Source organism: Seriola dumerili, unplaced genomic scaffold (genome assembly GCF_002260705.1).
Source record: "Seriola dumerili isolate Sdu_G_001 unplaced genomic scaffold, Sdu_1.0 BDQW01000149.1, whole genome shotgun sequence".
Classification (NCBI taxonomy): domain Eukaryota; kingdom Metazoa; phylum Chordata; class Actinopteri; order Carangiformes; family Carangidae; genus Seriola; species Seriola dumerili.
In genome coordinates, this window is record NW_019174404.1 from 11,599,134 (window position 1) to 11,619,997 (window position 20,864).

Consider the following 20,864-nt stretch of genomic DNA (forward strand, 5'->3'; position numbering starts at 1 on the left):
TAATAAAGAAGCTGAAATGTTGGTGAAAGACTCAGATACAGTAGTTGGTCCACATTTAGATTATCTTGTTGTCAGACATTATTTTGAAGTATTAGTACATATTATGATTTATATGACCATAAGAACAATTTCTTTTCCCCATTAATAATTAATAACAAATACATTTACAATCATTTCACTTCTGATGCAGGTAATATTTGAAATCCATAATTTAGCAGGACTTTTTGGTCTAAATCACGCGAGACTTCATAACTAGAGCATTGTGGCGACGAGAGTACACTAGGGTAGAGTTGTTGTCGGAGAGGGAGGAGGAAGGCTCAGAGTAGACAGAAGGGAGAGCTAGAGTGGGAATTAATAGCACATTAAGTAGGAGGAAATACAAAATTTAGCATGGCATCGGGGGACACCCTGTACATAGAAACGGATGGGTCAGAAATGCCAGCCGAAATAGTGGAACTGCACGAAATCGAAGTAGAGACAATCGAGACAACAGTTGTTGGAGACGACGGTGAACACCAGCCTATGATCGCTTTACAGCCTCTTGACACGGATGATCCGAACTCGATTCACCCGCACCAGGAGGTGATATTGGTGCAAACAAGAGAAGAGGTGGTGGGCGAGGATGACTCTGAACTGCACACGGATGACGGTTTCGAGGACCAAATCCTCATCCCAGTGCCCGCCGTGGAGGAGGACTATATCGAACAGACTCTGGTTACTGTCGCTGGGAAAAGCTCGTCGACAGGCCGGATGAAGAAGGCTGGAAGCGGAAAGAAAGCCGGCAAAAAGAGCTACCTGAGCGGGGGAGAGATGGGCCGAAAATGGGAACAGAAGCAGGTCCAGATAAAGACTTTGGAGGGGGAGTTTTCAGTCACTATGTGGGCATCGGGTAAGTTCACTTGAATTCCTGCAAGCTGGCCCTTCGCTTTGTTCTCAGCGTGTGTGCCGTGTGACGGGGCCGAGTTGGGGCCTTGTCCTCCGCTAAAGTGGGAAGTATTTCCCATCTCTGAGCCACATAAACCCCATTTGAAATGTTTTTGTTTTTATGGGAAGCCATGTTTTATGTGTCGATGGGCGCCGCCATATTTCCCCGGTCTAGAAAGTATGGCGGCCCGAAAAAATGGCGTTTATTTGGCCGACGAAGATGGCGGCGAGAGTGGGAGCGAGTGCAGCTGGCTCCGCTAGGCCGCTGTGGCGCAGTTCAGTTCAACTGTAACAGTGGAAGTGGTGCCTTCAGGAACCCCTCATACTTTACATTTCTCAGGCTTTAAACGCACCGCATGAAATATGGTTTAATAAGTGTAATTAACGCAAGCGAACTGGTTTAAAAGTTGTAGTTCCACTCATTGCTAGTGCTATGTATCAGTCATAGGTTTAATTAGACGTGGTATACTCGAAGTGCTTTTTTACCCTGGCTTTATAAAACATTGTATAATTTTAAAATGTGACGAGTTCATTAAAGAAAGTAATATCAACTTCTATATATTATTTCCATCGTCATTGTCCGTTTGGGACATTTGTAACTTATAAATGTGGATATTTGAGAAGTGGGCATGTTTGTAAACATGGCAGCATGATTCTTCATGCATCATTTCAGCCTCATGAACAAAATACAAGTTAATAATTTACTGGGAGACAAAATATTGAACACTTAACCCTTTTCTCACTCGGTATTTAAAAGTTATGAATTATACTCTATTTGCCCCATTATTCATGTTACAAAGCATCATGACACATTTGCTGGATGTGGAAAGAACGTGTTTTGAATACAGACTGTAAAAAAATATGTTTTACGTAGCTAATGCAGCCAGTGTACTGCAGGTTTATAGGGAAACTGTTTACAGTGTTTGACTGATATTTCCTGGTTACTATTGAGGACTATTCAACTTTGAGATGGAGTAATCTTATTACATCATAAAACTGACCTATCTATCAAAAAAGGTTTTCTGTCTTTTTTTTTAATTAGTAGTATATTAGTAACGGCATAGGGTGAAAGGAACTACTGGGTGACATGTGATAAAGCTATAGCTCTAAATGCCTTTAATCAGTTCTTCCCCCGTTATGGTACTGATCTGTCCCTTTCATTCAGATGACAAGAAGGACATAGACCACGAGGAGCAAATCACAGGAGAAAACTCACCTCCAGATTATTCGGAGTACATGACAGGGAAGAAGCTTCCTCCAGGAGGCATCCCAGGCATCGACCTGTCAGACCCCAAACAGCTGGCAGAGTTTGCAAGGTAAGTGATAATATAATTATGTTCATTCAAGCGAAATGATAGCAAATCATGATTAAAAAAAATTGTGTTCATACAGTTTGCTTCACTTAAAGCCAGTAATGAGAGCATTATTAAAAACTGTGGTGTAAAAGTAATGCATTTCATATGGTTAAAACAGCACATGCTGCACCATTGCAAATTCAGCTGTGATGAAATCAAATGACTGTGTGGCTTGGACTATTTCACGTACAGGTTTTTACTAAGTGATTTTTTTTTTATAGTAAAAAAATCAATGTTTGTTTGATTCAGGAATGTGGAACGTGGACAGTTGTGTCAGCTGTCTTCAGTGATGTGACTGGTTATATTTCTTTTGCAGAATGAAGCCAAGAAAAGTAAAAGAAGACGATGCACCCAGGACGATAGCCTGTCCACACAAAGTGAGTGCAGTGTTGTTTTTATCACTCCAGAATATACAGTACTGTTATAGATAAAGGTAGATGAAGGCAGCATTTCATCCCTTTACACTGACATGATTCAGTTGTTAAAACAACACTGTCAAGTGAACATGTCCCGAGGGAATCGCTTCATCTTGTTTCTCTCCCTCTCAGGGATGTACCAAGATGTTCAGGGACAACTCTGCAATGAGGAAACACTTGCATACCCACGGGCCTCGTGTGCACGTCTGTGCAGAGTGTGGCAAAGCCTTCGTGGAGAGTTCAAAACTGAAGAGGCATCAACTCGTACACACAGGAGAGAAACCTTTCCAGGTGAGTTTCTTCACTTTTTGCGTGTCAGTTCATCCTTTCTTAAGCTACATACATACATATATATATATATATATGTGTGTGTGTGTGTGTGTGTATATATATATATATAAGTGCAGTTATGCAAACCCTGCTTTTGCCATCTCAAATACCATCTTAAGCTATATATATGGTGTATATGTAGGTATCTATATATAGAGAGAGAGAGCGAGCAGTTATGCAGACTTTGCTATTGCCATCTCAAATAGCTGCCACTGAAAAATGATAGCAGTTCATCTGTGAGCAAAGCTGAGACACATAGCGGTATTAACTCAATCTCTCTCATCTTCAGTGCACATTTGAGGGCTGTGGCAAGCGGTTCTCTCTGGACTTTAACCTGCGCACACATGTGCGTATTCACACTGGAGACCGCCCATATGTGTGCCCCTTTGATGGCTGCAACAAAAAATTTGCCCAGTCAACCAACCTGAAGTCTCACATCCTCACACATGCCAAAGCCAAAAACAACCAGTGAATCATCCCTGAAACAGGCTAACAGCGACGACGTGAGCATACACCGGAGGATCTGACCTGTATCTCTGCTCCTTGACAGACAAACTAATATCCCGTGGCCTGCTTTGTTGTGAGATAAGAAGTCCCCTTTGTATCGTCTCTAGATAAAGATTTAAACAGAGAAATTACCTTTTCTCAAACTTTTTTGATATACATCTGGAGGGTTTGAACAATGAACTCGTGAGAACCCCACCTCCCTCAGGCCTCCTACCCAACTTTAGCGCTACCTGGATGGAACAATTTATGGTTTCTTCTTGTGAAGATGTTAATTCATGGATCTGCACCTAAAAACTTATTTATACCTTGACACAGCCAGTTAAAAAGTTTTTGCAATGTAAGTCAAATTTGCATCAATCCTCAGCAATGAAACCTTTTCAATTTTGTACTTCTCCCCAAGTGTGCATATTGTACACTCTTTGACATAAGCTCTGTGGTAATGTATGTAGTAAGATTGTCCCTTTAGCTCTTCTTGAAGAGGTTTCACAGTTTGTTTTACCTCCCTCTTTCCCCTTCATGTGAGTGTGTTTCAAGGGCGGATAGGGTGGTCTTTGCATATTTTCATTTTGTACAACACAATATCAGAATCGTGTAGATAATAGCCATGTAATTTTCAATAGTGATCACTGATTAAAAATGTTTTTTCCCCTTGCACTACCACAAAAACTGTCATTTGTCCTGTCATAATCACATAATATTATTCAGCTATTTAGAGACAAATCCTGGAGCTCCTCCAAAGACGGTTAACGATAAAGCAACTCAAGTAACTACCAGATCCTGTGTTAGTGTTACTGGGATGTGAGGTCATTTTCCTTTTCAGAAGTGCTTTATATTTATACCCAGTAAGAATGTAACATTTTAAAGAAACATGAGCCCATGGAGTCTGTTCTTGTCATTAACTGCATTAAATAACTTCAGAAAGACAATGTAAATACTGTTTCAAAGGTAGACATCTTGAAGCTCAGGGTCATATTTGCAGTTAAATGTTGACAGCATGTGTCGCCAGTATTTGAGGTTGCTTCAAGCTGTTTGGTGAAATACTTTTCATTTCCTCTTTTGGTTAAAATGGAAAACGAACAAGGAAGTAAAACAAATCCTGGTTGTTTAATTCTTCAGCATACTGCATGTTCATAAATGATAATTTTATCACATTTTAAAACTTGAATTTAGCAGCTTCAAAGTAACATCTTACAGCTGGAATACAGTGTGTCAATGAATTTGAACACATTGTCAACTCATCCTTTCTGCTTGACATAGTACACCACAGACAAAACAATAGAAACTGGAGGGAACATGAGTTTGCATTGTAAATTAACGGTTTCCTTTTAAGGCCATCTGATTAAAGAGATATTTTGTACAACATATTCGTCAGGCATTTGGTACAAAATCTGCAGCATCAAGATCAGCTTTCACACACATGGCTCAGGATAATCCTGAGCAATCAAAAGGACATTTCCAAGTAAAAGTCCAGCTTTAATAAATTCACAAATAACACAGCACAGGCAGTTTTTCTCACATTAAACACATCTGATTTGAAGATTAACATGGCTAAAAGATTTAAAAAAAAAAAAAAAAAAAAAAAAAAAAAAAAAAAAAAAAAAAAAAAAAAAAAAAAAAAAAAAAAAAAGTGCAACAATGGTGGTGGGTAGAACTGCTGAATCATTTTAACCCACATAATACAGTGCAATTTGGTTAGTTCATAGCCGTAAAGCAAACAGCAACAAACCAAAGTTTTTAAAAAAGAAATCTTATGAAGTATGATCCCATTAGATTGCAAATAGTGTGACATTTTTAGAATTGCATGCAATCTATTTGTTATGAAATGAAATGATGACATATTTGTATCTAGCTCATCCCTGAATAGTAGTATGGAAAAACAGACATTATTACCCATTATGGCCATTTCAATCTTAACTACAAACCAAATGCGCTATGCTAAATATGCTAAATTCCCTTGATCTGGTGAAATCGTTGTATCCAGTACATAGATTTTTGAATGACATCTAATATATAACACTGTCTTAATATAAAAAATATATTTAAATAGGCCTAAGTATCTAAAAAAAGGAGATTGGTGTGTGTTTCAGCATTATTTTATGTTGATTTATTTAGGTTTTATGCATAGCAATCAGTATATCCAAACTCCCCATTGCTGTGTATCTAGTGGCATGAATTTAAAGCATGAGATTTGTGTAAACATCCAGCTGCTTGCAAGTTTGTTTAAGAGATTCACAGAGAAATCTGGGTCAGTTAAAATGCACTCAACAGCAAAAACAGGCAACTGCAGTGTAGCGTTAAAAATTCCAAACTACAACCATCTATGACCTAAAAAAATTTGAGAGAAAGGTTTTGAGCCTTTTGAAGAAAATTAAATGTGCCGTTAAAGTTGTAGTATATCCTTAAAATGATAGAAGTAGTGATGATAACAGATAAAAACCTTCCTGCAGATTGGAATAATGCAGCGTTTCAGCCTCAAATGAACATGAGAGAAAAACAAAGAGGCATAAATCTGAAGTGTAGGCATAGTTTTCCTCCGTTACACCATCCAGTCTTTGGCATCAGGCACCTGGTCTAGAGTTTGGATGTGTGTATAGTACCTGCTCTCGTGAACTGCAGGTGTTCACTAAGCTAACAGGGCAGTCAGTAGTTCAGGGTAGTTTGGTGTCCCCCAGCCTGTAACAGGGTCCCATGATGGTGCAGCACAGAAACCTTTCCCCTGAACCTGCTCGTCCAGACAGCCCAGGTGACAGCCTTCAGTCACCTGGAGACAAGAATGCATAGCATTTAGAGGCCAGATCATGACCACGAAATGCACAGCAAAAGGGTTTCCATCTTTTAACAAAATGCCTCACTGAATAAGGAAATTTGCTGCTTCCACTTGTTGCTGTAGTGTTACTGTCTCGTATTTTTCATAGAAAATGTGACACAATTCTCGAGAGTTAGGGTCAGATTATTAAAAGTTAAATTATTAAAGTTCTACAATTTAATTCCTTCGGTTTACATTATGTAATCTTTAAGTGTACATAAACTTTGAAAACACAGGTGAAACTTCTGAGTGAAGAGAAAAATGTCAACAAAGCAATTACTTGAATCTCAAAAATGTTGGTAACAATATAAAATTGCTCATGTTAAAAACTTAAATTTAAGTGTTAACTGAAAAAAAGATATTCTTTACTACAGTAACAACTTGACTCACATCAAATAGGGCTTGTCCCTTTAGCTTGTAGAGGCGAGGGTTGAGGAAGCCCAGGGCAGGCAGGCCCTTCAGCAGCCGATGATCATTGATTAGAGACAGCATGCCTCCAACCACAGGGGTTGACGCCTGGGGAGCGGGCAATCAACGGTTGAGAGATGTGATGCAGCATAATGAATGTACGTAATGTTGAACTTATGAGACTTATGAGTTTGGTATGCTTTACCGAGGTCCCAGACACCCAGGGAACAGGCACTCTGTTGCTGACCACCCAGTAATTATCAGACAGGGCTGCCATGTCTGGGTAAGCCCTGCCACTGACGTTGTAGTATGACTTAGGAGGAAGGGTTGCTGCTACAGTCTTTAGATACCCCTCCACTGCACTGACCTGTGGGAGCACAAAACAACAAGATAAATGACACCATCTGCGATAACTGAGCATTGAAAAAGCTCATGATCTAATATTATTGTTACCTGGTAGTCAGGCATCTTGAAGATGTTGCTGAAGCCTCCTCCACTGATGTAATCTGTGACTTCATACGTGACCTTATATGGGTTCTTGAATGAGGTTCCTCCGACTGTAGTAACATACGGGCTGAGAACAAGACAATGTTAGATGTTTGATGCTTTTCTTAAACATTTTACAGGCTAAATTATTTGTTCAGTTTTTCATTTTCTAAAATTTTGTACGTAACATCCATCTGTCCCTGTAAATTCTGATATCACCAATATGATAACACATGCAGAGGTCCTTTGTCACAGATGTTTTACCTTGAGGCTGGGAAACTGGGCCTGAAGGAGTTTTGTTCTTTACCCAAATGTTTACAACCAGCACCACTGTCACCTGAACATGAAACAAAATCAGAGACATTAAAAAGTGATGCAACAGGTTATCATGTAGAATGTCTTACTGACAACTGGTAGTTTGAATACTGTTGTAAGTTATGGAAAAAGGAAACATGTAAACAAGTCTTTCCAAAGCCATCATGCCATTATGGGTGTTTTATTGTAAATCAATGGTGGTGTATTGTATATGTATTGTAATGATTAAAAACTAAAGCAGAAACAAGTGAGAGGTCACAGGAGTGAAAAATGTCACACAAAAATGTGATTGTTACTCTGAAGTGACAATCACATTTTCAAAGCAAACAGTCCTTGATCTGTAGACAAACGAAGGCTTTGTTAGCGCACTGACAGTCATGTTTTTGATGGCGTAACATGAATTGGGTGTTGAATGTGAATGTTCTTGAATGTCTCTGTGTGTTACAAGTGCACATTACTGACCCGAAGCAAAGAGCAGAGAGATTCCCCTGACGCCGGCCTTCATGAACTCTGTGTTGATGCGCATCATGTAGGCAGCAGAAAGGCTGTCTTCATCATCGCCATAGCTGATTGTGTGAACCCAAGGCAGGTCAGACATGTTGCTGAGCAGAAGCATCCACTGGAGGAAAGGCTCCTGGGACTCATGGCGGCCTGAGGGAAAATGAGGAAATGTGAGTGTGTGTGTTTTTTAGGGCTGAAATGTGACAATAAGCCATAACTACACTTATGTATAGCAAATGTTTTTCTTTACCCTGATATCTTCACTTACAGCTTCATGCCATTACATACACAAATACACAGATGCAGCTAAGGCTTCTTTCTCTCCTACAAACCTGGGTTGGTGAAGACCCAAGTGGAGATGTTTGCCCCTGTGCTCATGATGTACTCTATATCGAGACTGGCCTCAATACCGGCCTTTCCTCCTCCCTGGGTGCCTACAACTCGATCCACCTGAGACAGATGCTGGAAGCTCCCGCCAAACATGTTCATGAACTCAGCCAGGTCTGCCGGGTGATAGTACTGCTCCAAGAACTAACAGTGAAAACAGATTAAAGAAAAACAGACTAAAGTGAGGAAGTACACCAAGTTATTGTGACTGTGAAGTGTCTGAATTAATGTTTTACAACACTTAATAACGATTAAGAGAGGGTCACACCTGAGCTACAGCCTGGCTGTTGTTCTGAGCTGTTCCCACATCAGCTGCTGTCAGGTTATAGCGGGTCCTCAAGATGGCAGGAGTCACTCCCAGATGCACTCCTTCCTTCGACTGCTTCAGCTCTTTACTGAGGTCTTGCCCTTTGGGAGGGAGGCGATGAAGTCCTCCAACTGTGTGAAAAAACAAAAAGAGGAAAAATCAGTATTCATCCAGTGATGTTAGCCTTTAATAACAGATCCTCATATAAATATACAGATTATAGATGACAGATAAACATTTTACAGCAAAAGAAATTACGCTCACCAAAGTCAAGGTGCTGGTGAACATCATCATGAACAGAGTACGGAGCTGAAGACCTCACTAGAGATTGTCCGTCTCTAATGTAACGGTGAAACCTGCTTCCTGGGAGCAGCGTCTCTGCAACCCTTAACACACAATCCAAACAAAGACAATCACAGCCTTAATGTGTACAAATCCACTCCTACATCATGGACATACAAATGTGCCATTTCATGCATGTGTGTTTAAGAAACTCATTGGCTTTTATACAAAACTGATGTAACTCCAAGTAGGTTAAATTTACCCCTACTGTCTAAGTTAAATAGTGTTAACAGTGATTGTGGTTTTGGGTAAGGTGTTGTTTTTCTTAGATTCCAGCAAGCTTAGCCTAGATTTATGAATTGCAGAAGTTTGATTTTGATTTCAACCAATAAACACAGAAAGAGGAACTACCTCACAAGACAAGAGCAAAGGTTTCGCATGATTTAAACAAAGAGGGAGCTGAAGCAGAAAAAAGCACCGTTTTTGTGTCGTAACTGTGTCAAGAGCAAGTGAAACTTACTGTTAAGTAAGCAGAAAAAAAATGTTGCCAAACAAGATTGCTTACTCTGCAGTCATGGTGCACTGTAAAAAATCCTCAGTGCAAACAGTCAGGCAGTTTGTAATCCCATGACTCTGCAGCCAGTGACGCACCACCTTGTGGGTCAGTTCAGATGGACGCACCAGGGAGGCTACTTCCTCCAGGGTGAGGTGTTTACCTGTGGAGGACAAAATAGGCCTCCGTCACTGTGTTCATAGTGGAGAAAAAAGTCAAGGTGATGAGCACCTCAGCTTAACAAGTGTTTGCAGATTTTTCTTTTTTTTTTAGGGTTGCTTAAGGTCAGCCAGCAGTAACCGGATCATGCCCTACCATACTGTGCTGAGTCAGGGTCTGACACCAGTCTGAGTTTTTCCTCCAGCAGATAAACATTCTGCTGCTTCAGGGCAAAGGTCAGCTCCAGCTCCTCTGTAGGATCAACCCGACCAACATGAGTCCAGTCTTCTGGTATCCTGAAGAAAGAAGGAAAAACCTTTCATGACCTTTCACTAAGAGAGGTGTCATGTTACCAAACAGTGTTCGAACCATACTTTGTCTGTATAGCGTCTGATTATTAGCTGCTGACCAACCTGTAGAATTTAAATTGGATCATCACTTTGTTGTGATTCTACAGTTAACTTAACCTTTATGCAAACTTTTCAAACATTTTGACAAAACTTTAGTTAACTTATTTGCGAAAATTTGTGTCACTCTGTACTGCAGTTCAGGAGATCTTAACAAGTTTTCAAAAACTCCAAAACAACCACAAATTTTCTAGGATTACAAATCCTAGACATAAAAACTGAGCTGACCTCCATGAGTTGACTTCAAGGATTTCTCCTCTCATATAGATCTATACTGCACCTTTGACCTGTCGGGGCTTGTCTGTATCTATAAAAAGTAAGTAAGGCTTGGCTCAAGATATGAGAAGGGGTTTTAAACAAAGACATGTGGAGATGTGTATATATGTTTGCTCACAAGACATCTTGGTCATATTCCAGATATCCACTCCAGACCAACGAGCTGAACAACAAAGGAATGGAGAAGATCGGGCTGTTGGGAAGAAAAACAAAACAAGAGACAAAAGTTACATATGCAACGATTCATATACACATGAATATAGCCGGAAATATTCAAAACACATCTTCATTTCAGTGTGTTATATCAGGGTTATGAGTAAAGTCTCAATGTGACTTAGCAGGTCAAATTAAACGCATTTCTAAAAGCACACTCATAGAGAGAAAACATGGTCTGTTTACTCTACGCTTACAACAGAAAGACACGTTTTGTTAATGTTATTTACAGCAGCTTCAACCTGAAGACTTTAACCTGCTATGTTAGCAGCAGCTTTCTATCTAGGTCACCACAACCGGTGAAAACAAACATAACGCTACATTATCGGCGGTAACGTTAAAAGGGTTACCGTAATCTGACTACTTTGTTTCCTGGCTATGTTCAGACGAGACGATACAAGTTTATAGTTATTTAAAAGCACTCACAGCGCGTTCATCGTGTCCTCCGCTGTTACAGTAAACTTAGCTACTGTGTCCGGTGGGCGGGCGCTTGTAGACGCAGCGATCACGTGACATGTTCTCACGTGATGAGTAACACTAATTTTTGTATTTCAAAAGATCTCATTAACGAGATCTTAATATACGTGTATTTCACTTGTAACACATTCAAACACATTTTTTCTGTCGTTAACAGTGCCTGACATTCTTGCCTTAATAGATACATACATGTGATATGACTGTTTATTCCTTACTATACGATGATGTTTTATGCCTTACTATATTATGTTTTTATGTCTACTATGCTTTGACTTTTTGTGCCTTATGACGTGATGTTTTATGCCTTACTATACAATGACTTTTTATGTCTTATTATACTATGACGTTTTTGTGCCTTACTACACTGACTTTTTTATGCTTTACTATGGCATTTTTATACCTTACTATACTATGACTTTTTATGCCTTATTATACTATGTCGTTTTTATGACTTTTTATACCTTACTATACTATGACGTTTTCATGACGTTTATCCCTCATATACTATGTTGTTTTTATGCCTTACTATACTGATATTTTTATGCCTTTTTATGCCATACTATACTAGTATGACATGACTTACTTACTATACAATGACTTTTTATGTCTTATTATACTATGACGTTTTTGTGCCTTACGATACTGTGACTTTATTATGCTTTACTATGGCATTTTTATCCCTTACTATACTATGACTTTTTATGCCTTACAATACTAGGACTTTTTTATGCCTTTCTATCACAGCCCTTCTGTGACTGCAGGACTTTCCCAGCATTTCCTGTGTTTGTTTTCCCTGTCTGTCTTCCCCTGTGTCTTTGCCCCTTTTTGTGTGAATATGTGTACTTCTTAGTAGGGGCGTAGTGCAGCACTGGTTGCCTGGCTTACCTGTTTGTCATTACTCATCAAGCTCAGTATAAGAACCCCGGCTCTCCACTCATTGGTCGCCAGATTGTTCCGCTTTGTAAGTGGTAACACTCCACGCTACTTAAATTCTCTAATGCTAATTCTGATCAATAACTTCTTGTTGTCTTGGATGACTCCACGCCGGTGTCTCTCTCTGCCACAGTTCATGCCTGCTCCAGTTCTGCTGCCTGCTCCTACTGAACCTGATTGCTGCGTTGCAATTTCCAGCCACGCCGCTCCCATTCCGACGACTCACCTGCTCCACGCCAGCAATTCACCTCCACGCTCCTACTGCAACAAGTCGATCCCTCGCCCCTCAACATTCCCCCAGAATACTCTCCCTCACTCATTGAACAGTTGCCATTAAATAACTTTTATTACTACGCCACTGGTTGTTTCTGTGTCTGAATCTGCACTGAGGTCCATACTGCATTACTATACTATGGCGTATTTGACGTTTTTATGCCTTACTACAATATGACGTTTTTGACATTTTTATGCCTTACTATACTATGATGTTTTTTGACGTTTTTATACCTTATTATACTCTGTCATTTTCTGCCTGACTATACTATGACGTTTTTTGACGTTTTTGTACGTTACTATACTACGACGTTTTTATGCCTTACTGTATATACTATGTCGTTTTTATGCCTTTTTATGCCTTACTATACTATGACATTTTTTTGTACTTTTTATGCCTTACTATACTATGTCGTTTTTTGACTTGTTATGCCTGACAATACTATGATGTTTTTTGACGTTTTTATTCCTTAATGTACTATGACATTTTCCTTACCATACGAGAATGTTTTTTTTTTTTACCTTTTTATGAAATACAGTTCTATGTTGTTTTTATGCTTTAATATACTATGATGTTTTTTGACGTTTTTCTACCTTACTTTACCATGATATTGTATGTCGTTTTTTAGACATTTTTATACCTTACTATACTATGACAATTCATGCCTGTGACGTTTTTTTTTACATTTTTATGCTTTACAATAGTATAAAGTTTTTGGACATTTTTATGCCTTACTATACTTTGACGTTTTTATGCCTTACTATACTATGACATTTTATATCTTACTATACTCTGACGTTTATTTGACATTTTTATACCTTATTATACTATGACAAATCATGCCTTGCTATACTATGACGTTTTATTTTTCTTTTTATGCCTTGTTATACAATGTCGTTTTTGTGCCCTACTATACTGATGTTTTTTTTTTATTTTTATGCCTTACTATACTTTGTCATTTTTGACTTTTTATGCCTTACTGTACTATGTCATTTTTATACCTTTTATGCCCTACTATACAATGACAATTCATACCATACTATACTATGACGTTTTTTGATGTTTTTATGCCTTACTGTACTATGTCGATTTTTTAACTTTTTATGTTGTTCTTATGCCCTACTATACTACTATATCGTTTTTATGCGTTTTATGCCTTACTATATTTTGTCGTTTTAATGAATTTTTATTCCTTACTATACTATGACAATTAATAGCATACTATACTATGACGTTCTTTGACGTTTTTATGCCTTACTATACTATGTTGATTTTTTTTACTTTTTACGTCTTACTATACTATGTCGCTTTTTTTTTTTAACTTTTTATGCCTTACTATACTATGTCGTTTTTGTGCCTTACTATACTATGTCGTTTTTACGCCTTACTATACTATGTTGTTTTATGCCTTACCGTACTATGACGATTTTATGACTTTGTATGCCTTACTATACTATGTCTTTTTATGCCTTTCTATACTATGTCTATTTATGCCTTACTATACTATGTCGTTTTTACGCCTTACTATACTATGTTGTTTCATCACTTACCGTACTATGACGATTTTATGCCTTTGTATGCCTTACTATACTATGACTTTTTATGCTTTACTATACTATGTCGTTTTTATGACTTTTTATGCTTTACTATACTATGTCGTTTTTATGACTTTTTATGCTTTACTATACTATGTCGTTTTTATGACTTTTTATGCTTTACTATACTATGTCGTTTTTATGACTTTTTATGCTTTACTATACTATGTCGTTTTTATGACTTTTTATGCTTTACTATACTATGTCGTTTTTATGACTTTTTATGCTTTACTATACTATGTCGTTTTTATGACTTTTTATGCTTTACTATACTATGTCGTTTTTATGACTTTTTATGCTTTACTATACTATGTCGTTTTTATGACTTTTTATGCTTTACTATACTATGTCGTTTTTATGACTTTTTATGCTTTACTATACTATGTCGTTTTTATGACTTTTTATGCTTTACTATACTATGTCGTTTTTATGACTTTTTATGCTTTACTATACTATGTCGTTTTTATGACTTTTTATGCTTTACTATACTATGTCGTTTTTATGACTTTTTATGCTTTACTATACTATGTCGTTTTTATGACTTTTTATGCTTTACTATACTATGTCGTTTTTATGACTTTTTATGCTTTACTATACTATGTCGTTTTTATGACTTTTTATGCCTTACTATACTATGACTTTTTATGCCTGACTATACTATGTCGTTTTTATGATTTTTTATGCATTATTATATTATGTCGTTTTTATGACTTTTTATAACTTACTATACTATGACCTTTTTATGCTTTACTATCTATGACTATTTATGCCTGTACTATACTTATGTCGTTTTTATGACTTTTTATGTCGCTTATTATATTATGACCGTTTTTTATGAACTTTTTTATGCCTTACAAATACTATGTTGTTTTTATGACTTTTTATAACTTACTATACTAATGACTTTTTATGCTTACTATAGCTATGTCGTTTTTTTGACTTTTTAATGCCTTACTATACTATGTCGTTTTTTTTAACTTTTATTCCTTACTACACTTTATGATGTTTTTGTGACTTTTTATGCCTTACAAGGCATAAAAAGTGCAAAAACGTCAATAGTATAATTAAGGCTTAATATACTATGATGTTTTATGGCTTTACTATACATCGTCGTTTTTTTGACTTTTTATGCCTTTACTATATATAGTTCTTTCTTTTTTACTTTCTATGGCCTTATTATAGCTATGACGTTTTTGGTGGCTTTTACTCCATCCATATTGAGATTGTTGGTATTTTTTTTTGACTTTTTATACCTTACTGAAATTCTATGACGTTTGTTCTTGACTTTTTATGCCTTACTATAACTATGATGTTTTTGTGCCTTACTATATCTATGTCATTTTTTCAAACAATCAGAACCAACAAGTCAACCATTAAATGTGGCTGGTTTTTTTATCTCATGCAATGAGGACAGATCTGGTAGCAAGGCTCACAAGGTGGTCTCTCTTGTGAGTAACAACAGTCTGAATACTGCTTGTTTTCATCTTTCGCTCTCCATGGTTGTGGTGAGCAAGCTGACTGTTGCATATGGAGCTCGGTCACGTCCGTTGGGGCCCTCTTAGCTGTTACTCTTCCTTCTTCAGAGCTCGCTGAGATCATTCTCCATCCGATCGGCGCTCTTCACAATTTAATAGCAAACATAACCAATCAATCCAACAAGGACCTCCAGATGGTGGTCTAATATTCTCCCGCGTCCTTCAAATTATACATCAAGAAAAACTATATTTCTAAAGTCAAGGTTATATTGCCATGTAAAAAGATAATGCCTTGCACTATTCTACTAATACTACAAACTTTTTGTAACATTTATGCAATTATGTATATTATGTCATTTTTTATGACTTTCTATGCCTTAATGATAGCTATGACTTTTTATGCCTTGTTGATACCATGATGTTTTGTGACTTTTTATGCCTTACTAATACTATTGAAGTTTTATTGCCTTATTCAAAACTTGTTTTTATTCCTATGCTATACTGTGGTCTATTTTTATGATGTTTTATGCTCAATATACTATGACGTTTTAATTTGCTTACTATACTCTGGTTTTTATTCCTTACTATTACTAATGTGTTTTTTTGACTTTTTTATGGGCCTCACTATACTGACGTTTTTTGGTGACTTTTTATGTAGTGACTATACTATGTCGTTTTTATGCATCACGCATTACATGTTGTTTTTACATGGCCTTACTATAGTATGTCGTTTTTTTTTACTTTTATGCCGTTATTAATACTATGACGTTTTTTTGTGACTTTTTTTATTGCCTTAATATTACTATGATGTTTTCATGCCTTACATATATATACTATGTTTCGTTTTTGTGGCTTTTTTAATGGGCTTACTATAGTATGACGTTTTTTGTGACTTTTTATGCATTAATATGACTATGATGTTTTTCATGGCCTTACTATAGTATGACGTTTTTTTGTGGCCTAGAATACAATGTTGCTTTTTTTTGTGACTTTTATGCCTTACTATACTATGACGTTTTTTTTGACTTTTTATGAAACCTTACTATACTGATGACGTTTTTGTGCTACATACAATGTCGTTTTTGTGCTGTTTTATGCCTTACTATACTATGACGTTTTTTTGACATTTTTTTTTTAATGAGCCTTTTTTACTATACTAGGGGAACCTTTTTTAATGCCTTTTAAAAATAATTAATCTAAATGAAAAAAAACTTTTTATGGCTTGCTATAGGCTATGCCGTTTTTATGACTTTTTTATGCCTTTAGTATGAAGCGATGTCGTTTTTATGGCTTTTTATGCCTTGCTATACTATGACGTTTTTTGAATTTTATGCCTTATTGATTTTATGACTTTTTTATGCCTTAACTATACTAATGTCGTTTTTATGACTTTTATGCCTTAAAATATTATGAGTTTTTTTGACTTTTTTATGCTATACTATACTATGACTTTTTATGCTTTACTATAGCTATGTCGTTTTTATGACTTTTTATGCTGTATCCTATGATGTTTTCTATGACTTTTTATGCCTTATTATATTATGACTTTTTAGGCCTTACTATACTATGATGTTTTTATGATTTCCTTATGCCTTATTATGTTTATAAACGTTTTTATGAACTTTTTATGCCTTATATAGCTATGTGTTTTTATGACTTTGTATGCTTACTATACTATGACGTTTTTGTGACTTTTTTATGCCTTAATATACTATGATTTTTTTTATGCCTTACTTAAGCTATGTCGTTTTTATGACTTTTATGCCTTATTATGACTATGACGTTTTTTTATGACTTTTTTATGCCTTACTATACTATGTCGTTTTTATGACTTTGTATGAATTACTATAGCTATGACGTTTTTGTTGACTTTTTTCATGCACTTAATATACTATGACTTTTTATGGCTTACTATACTATCTCGTTTTTATGACTTTTTTTGCCTTATTATACTATGAAGTTTCTTTAATGAGCTTTTTATGGCCTTACTATACTATGTCGTTTTTTATGACTTTTATTGGCCTTAAAATATTATGCACGTTTTTATGACCTTTTCATGCCTTTCTATGGTATGTCCGTTTTTGTGGCTTTTAATGCTTACTATAGTATGACGTTTTTTGTACTTTTTCATGCCTTACTATACTTGAACGTTTTGTGACTTTTTATGCCTATACTATGAATGTTTTTATGCTTTACTATACTATGTTGTTTTTTTTACTTTTTTATCTTGCTAAACTATGATGTTTTTTGACTTTTTATGGCCTTTTTATATTATGATGTTTTTATGACTTTTTATGCCTTATTAATTTATGACTTTTATATGCCTTTCACTATACTTTGTCGTTTTTTTGACTTTTTATGCTTATTATACTATGACGTTTTTTTATGACTTTTATCGCCTTACTATACAATGTTGTTTTTAAGGACTTTTCATGCTTACCTATACTATGAACTTTTTATACCTACAAATACTATGAGTTTTTATGACTTTTTATGCTTTACTATACTATGTCGTTTTTATGAACTTTTTAACGCCTTACCTAATACTATGTCCGTTTTTAGGCCACTTATACTTATGTTGTTTTTTGCCTTACTATAGTATGGTTGTTTTTTTGTGACTTTTTATGCCTTACTCACTATGACGTTTTTTGACTTTGTATCGCCTTACTATAGTATGTCGTATTTTTTTACTTTTTATGCTTCTATACTATAGGTAGTTGTTTATTGACTTTTTATGCCTGTTATACTATGATGTTTTTTATGACTTTTTATGGCCTTAATTATTTTATGACTTTATATGCCTTTAAATATTATGATTTTTTATGACTTTTTTATGCTTACTAATACTATGACTTTTTATGCCTGATTATACTTTGTCGTTTTTTATGACTTTTTATGGCTATTTAATGATTATGTAGTTTTTATGCTTTTTATGCTTACTATACTATGTCGTTTTTATGACTTTTATGCCTTACTATCCTAATGATGTTTTTGTGACTTTTTATGCCTTACTCTACTATGCCCGTTTTTATGACTTTTTATGCCTTTTATGACTATGAACGTTTTTATGACTTTTTATGCCTTTACTATACAATCATTGTTTTAGACTTTTTTATGCCTTAAGCTATACTATGACTTTTTATACCTACAATATCTATGACGTTTTTTATGGACTTTTTTATGCTTTACTAATACTATGTCGTTTTAATGACTTTAACGCCTACTATACTATCGTCGTTTTATGCCTCACTACATACTATGTTGTTTTTATGCTTACTAGTAGTATGTTGGTTTTTTGTGACTTTTTATGCCTTACTATACTATGACGGTTTTTTTGACTTTGTATGCCTTACTATAGTATGTCGTTTTTTTTAACTTTTTATGCTTCTATACTATGAGTTTTTTATGACTTTTTATGCCTTGCTTATACTAATGATTTTTATGGCCTTGCTATACTATGTCGTGTTTTAATGACTTTTTATGTTCTTGTTAATACTATGATGTTTTTTATGACTTTTTATGCCTTATTATTTTATGACTTTTATGCCTTAAAATTTTGAATGTTTTTATGACTTTTTATGCTTACTAATACTATGACTTTTATGCCTGATTAATACTTTGTGTTTTTATGACTTTTTTGCCTTATTATATTATGTAGTGTTTTATGACTTTTTATGCCTACTATAGTATGTCGTTTTTTTATGACTTTTATTGCTTACTATCCTAGAATGTTTTTTGTGACTTTTTATGCCTTACTATACTATGCCGTTTTTGTGACTTTTTAGCCTTTACTAATAGCTATGCCGTTTTTATGACTTTTTATGCCTTATTATACTATGACGTTTTTATGAATTTTTATGCTTACTAATACTATGTCTTTTATTATGACTTTGTATGCCTTACTTTACTATGACTTTTTTACCTTAAAATACTATATGTTTTTATGACTTTTATTGCTTATTATAATTATGGACTTTTTATGACTTTTTAGTGATCTACTATACTATGTCGTTTTTTGATGGCTTTTTATGCCTTACTATAAGTTGACGTTTTTTGTGCCTTTCACTAATATAATGTCATTTTTTTGATTTTTATGCTTACTATACTATGACGTTTTTTGCCTTTTTATGCCTTGCTTTACTATGATGTTTTTTATGAACTTTTTTATGCCTATATTATTTCATGACTTTAAAATATGCCTTACTATACTATGTCGTTTTATGACTTTTTATGCTTAAAATATTATGATGTTTTATGACCTTTTTTGGCTTACTATACTAATGCACTTTTCTATGCCTTATTTTCATGACTTTTTATGCTTACTATACTATGATTTTTTATGCCTTACTTATACTATGTTGGTTTTATGACTTTTTATGCTTACTATACTATGACATTTTAATGCCTTACTAATACTATGACGTTTTATGACTATATTTATGCGCTTCACATATATCTCTGGACTTTTTATGGCCTTACTATACTATGTCGTTTTTAAATGAGCTTTTTTATGGCTTTATTATACTATGTCGTTTTTATGACTTTTTATGATTTACTATACTATGCGTTTTTGTGGCTTTTTATGCTTTACTATGTAATGACGTTTTTGTGCCTTACAAATATATGTCATTTTTTTTGACTTTTTATGCTTACTATACTAATGACGTTTTATTTGACTTTTTATGCTTTGCTTTACTATGATGTTTTATGACTTTTTTATGCTTAATATTTCAATGACTTTATATGCTAACTATACTATGTCAGTTTTTCATGACTTTTTATGCTTAAAATATTATGATGTTTTTACTGACTTTTTATGCCTTACTATACTATACTTTTTTCTTATGCCTTATTATTTCATGACTTTTTATGCTTACTATACTATGATTTTTTATGCCTTACTTATACTGATGTTTGGTTTTATGACTTTTTAATGCCTTACTATACTATGACATTTATGCCTTACTATACTATGACGGTTTTTATGACTTGTTTATGCTTACTATACTATGACTTTTTATGCCTTCTATACTATGTCGGTTTTTATGAGCTTTTTATGCTTATTAATACTATGTCGTTTTTACTGGACTTTTTATAGCCTTACTATCACTATGACGTTTTTTGTGACTTTTATGCCTCACTATTTACTATGTCGTATTTTATGCCTACTATATCTATGACGTTTTTTTTGTGACTTTTTTAATGCCTTACTATACTATGATTTTTTATGCTTACTATACTATGTTGGTTTTATTTTGACTGTTTTAAATGCCTTACTATACTATGACATTTTATGCCTTTACTAATACTTATGACGTTTTTTGGACTTTTTATGCCTTAGCTATACTATGATTTTTATGCCTTACTATATATGTCGTTTTTATGACTTTTATGCCTTGATTATACTATGTCGTTTTTATTTGACTTTTTAAGTGATTTACTAATCTATTTCGTTTTTGTGTTTTTATGCCTTACTAT

The 20,864-nt window shown here is 35.0% G+C and overlaps 2 protein-coding genes across 2 annotated transcripts; one reads left to right on the top strand and one right to left on the bottom strand.

Annotated features, from left to right (window-relative positions):
- The first annotated feature begins 277 nt into the window (after positions 1-277).
- LOC111225390 (transcriptional repressor protein YY1-like) lies at positions 278-4,585 on the top strand. Its single transcript, XM_022750225.1, has 5 exons — positions 278-889; positions 2,090-2,240; positions 2,596-2,656; positions 2,828-2,986; positions 3,315-4,585. Exons 1-5 carry the CDS (start codon positions 391-393, stop codon positions 3,495-3,497), a joined length of 1,053 nt encoding a protein of 350 aa, XP_022605946.1. The 5' UTR covers positions 278-390; the 3' UTR covers positions 3,498-4,585.
- A 32-nt stretch (positions 4,586-4,617) lies between these two features.
- tpp1 (tripeptidyl peptidase 1) lies at positions 4,618-11,119 on the bottom strand. Its single transcript, XM_022750224.1, has 13 exons — positions 11,059-11,119; positions 10,538-10,612; positions 9,893-10,032; positions 9,590-9,740; positions 9,007-9,128; positions 8,704-8,873; positions 8,381-8,579; positions 8,010-8,198; positions 7,497-7,569; positions 7,200-7,320; positions 6,952-7,113; positions 6,729-6,854; positions 4,618-6,293 (listed from the first exon to the last, which is right to left on the bottom strand). Exons 1-13 carry the CDS (start codon positions 11,067-11,069, stop codon positions 6,156-6,158), a joined length of 1,677 nt encoding a protein of 558 aa, XP_022605945.1. The 5' UTR covers positions 11,070-11,119; the 3' UTR covers positions 4,618-6,155.
- Between the last annotated feature and the right edge of the window lie 9,745 nt (positions 11,120-20,864).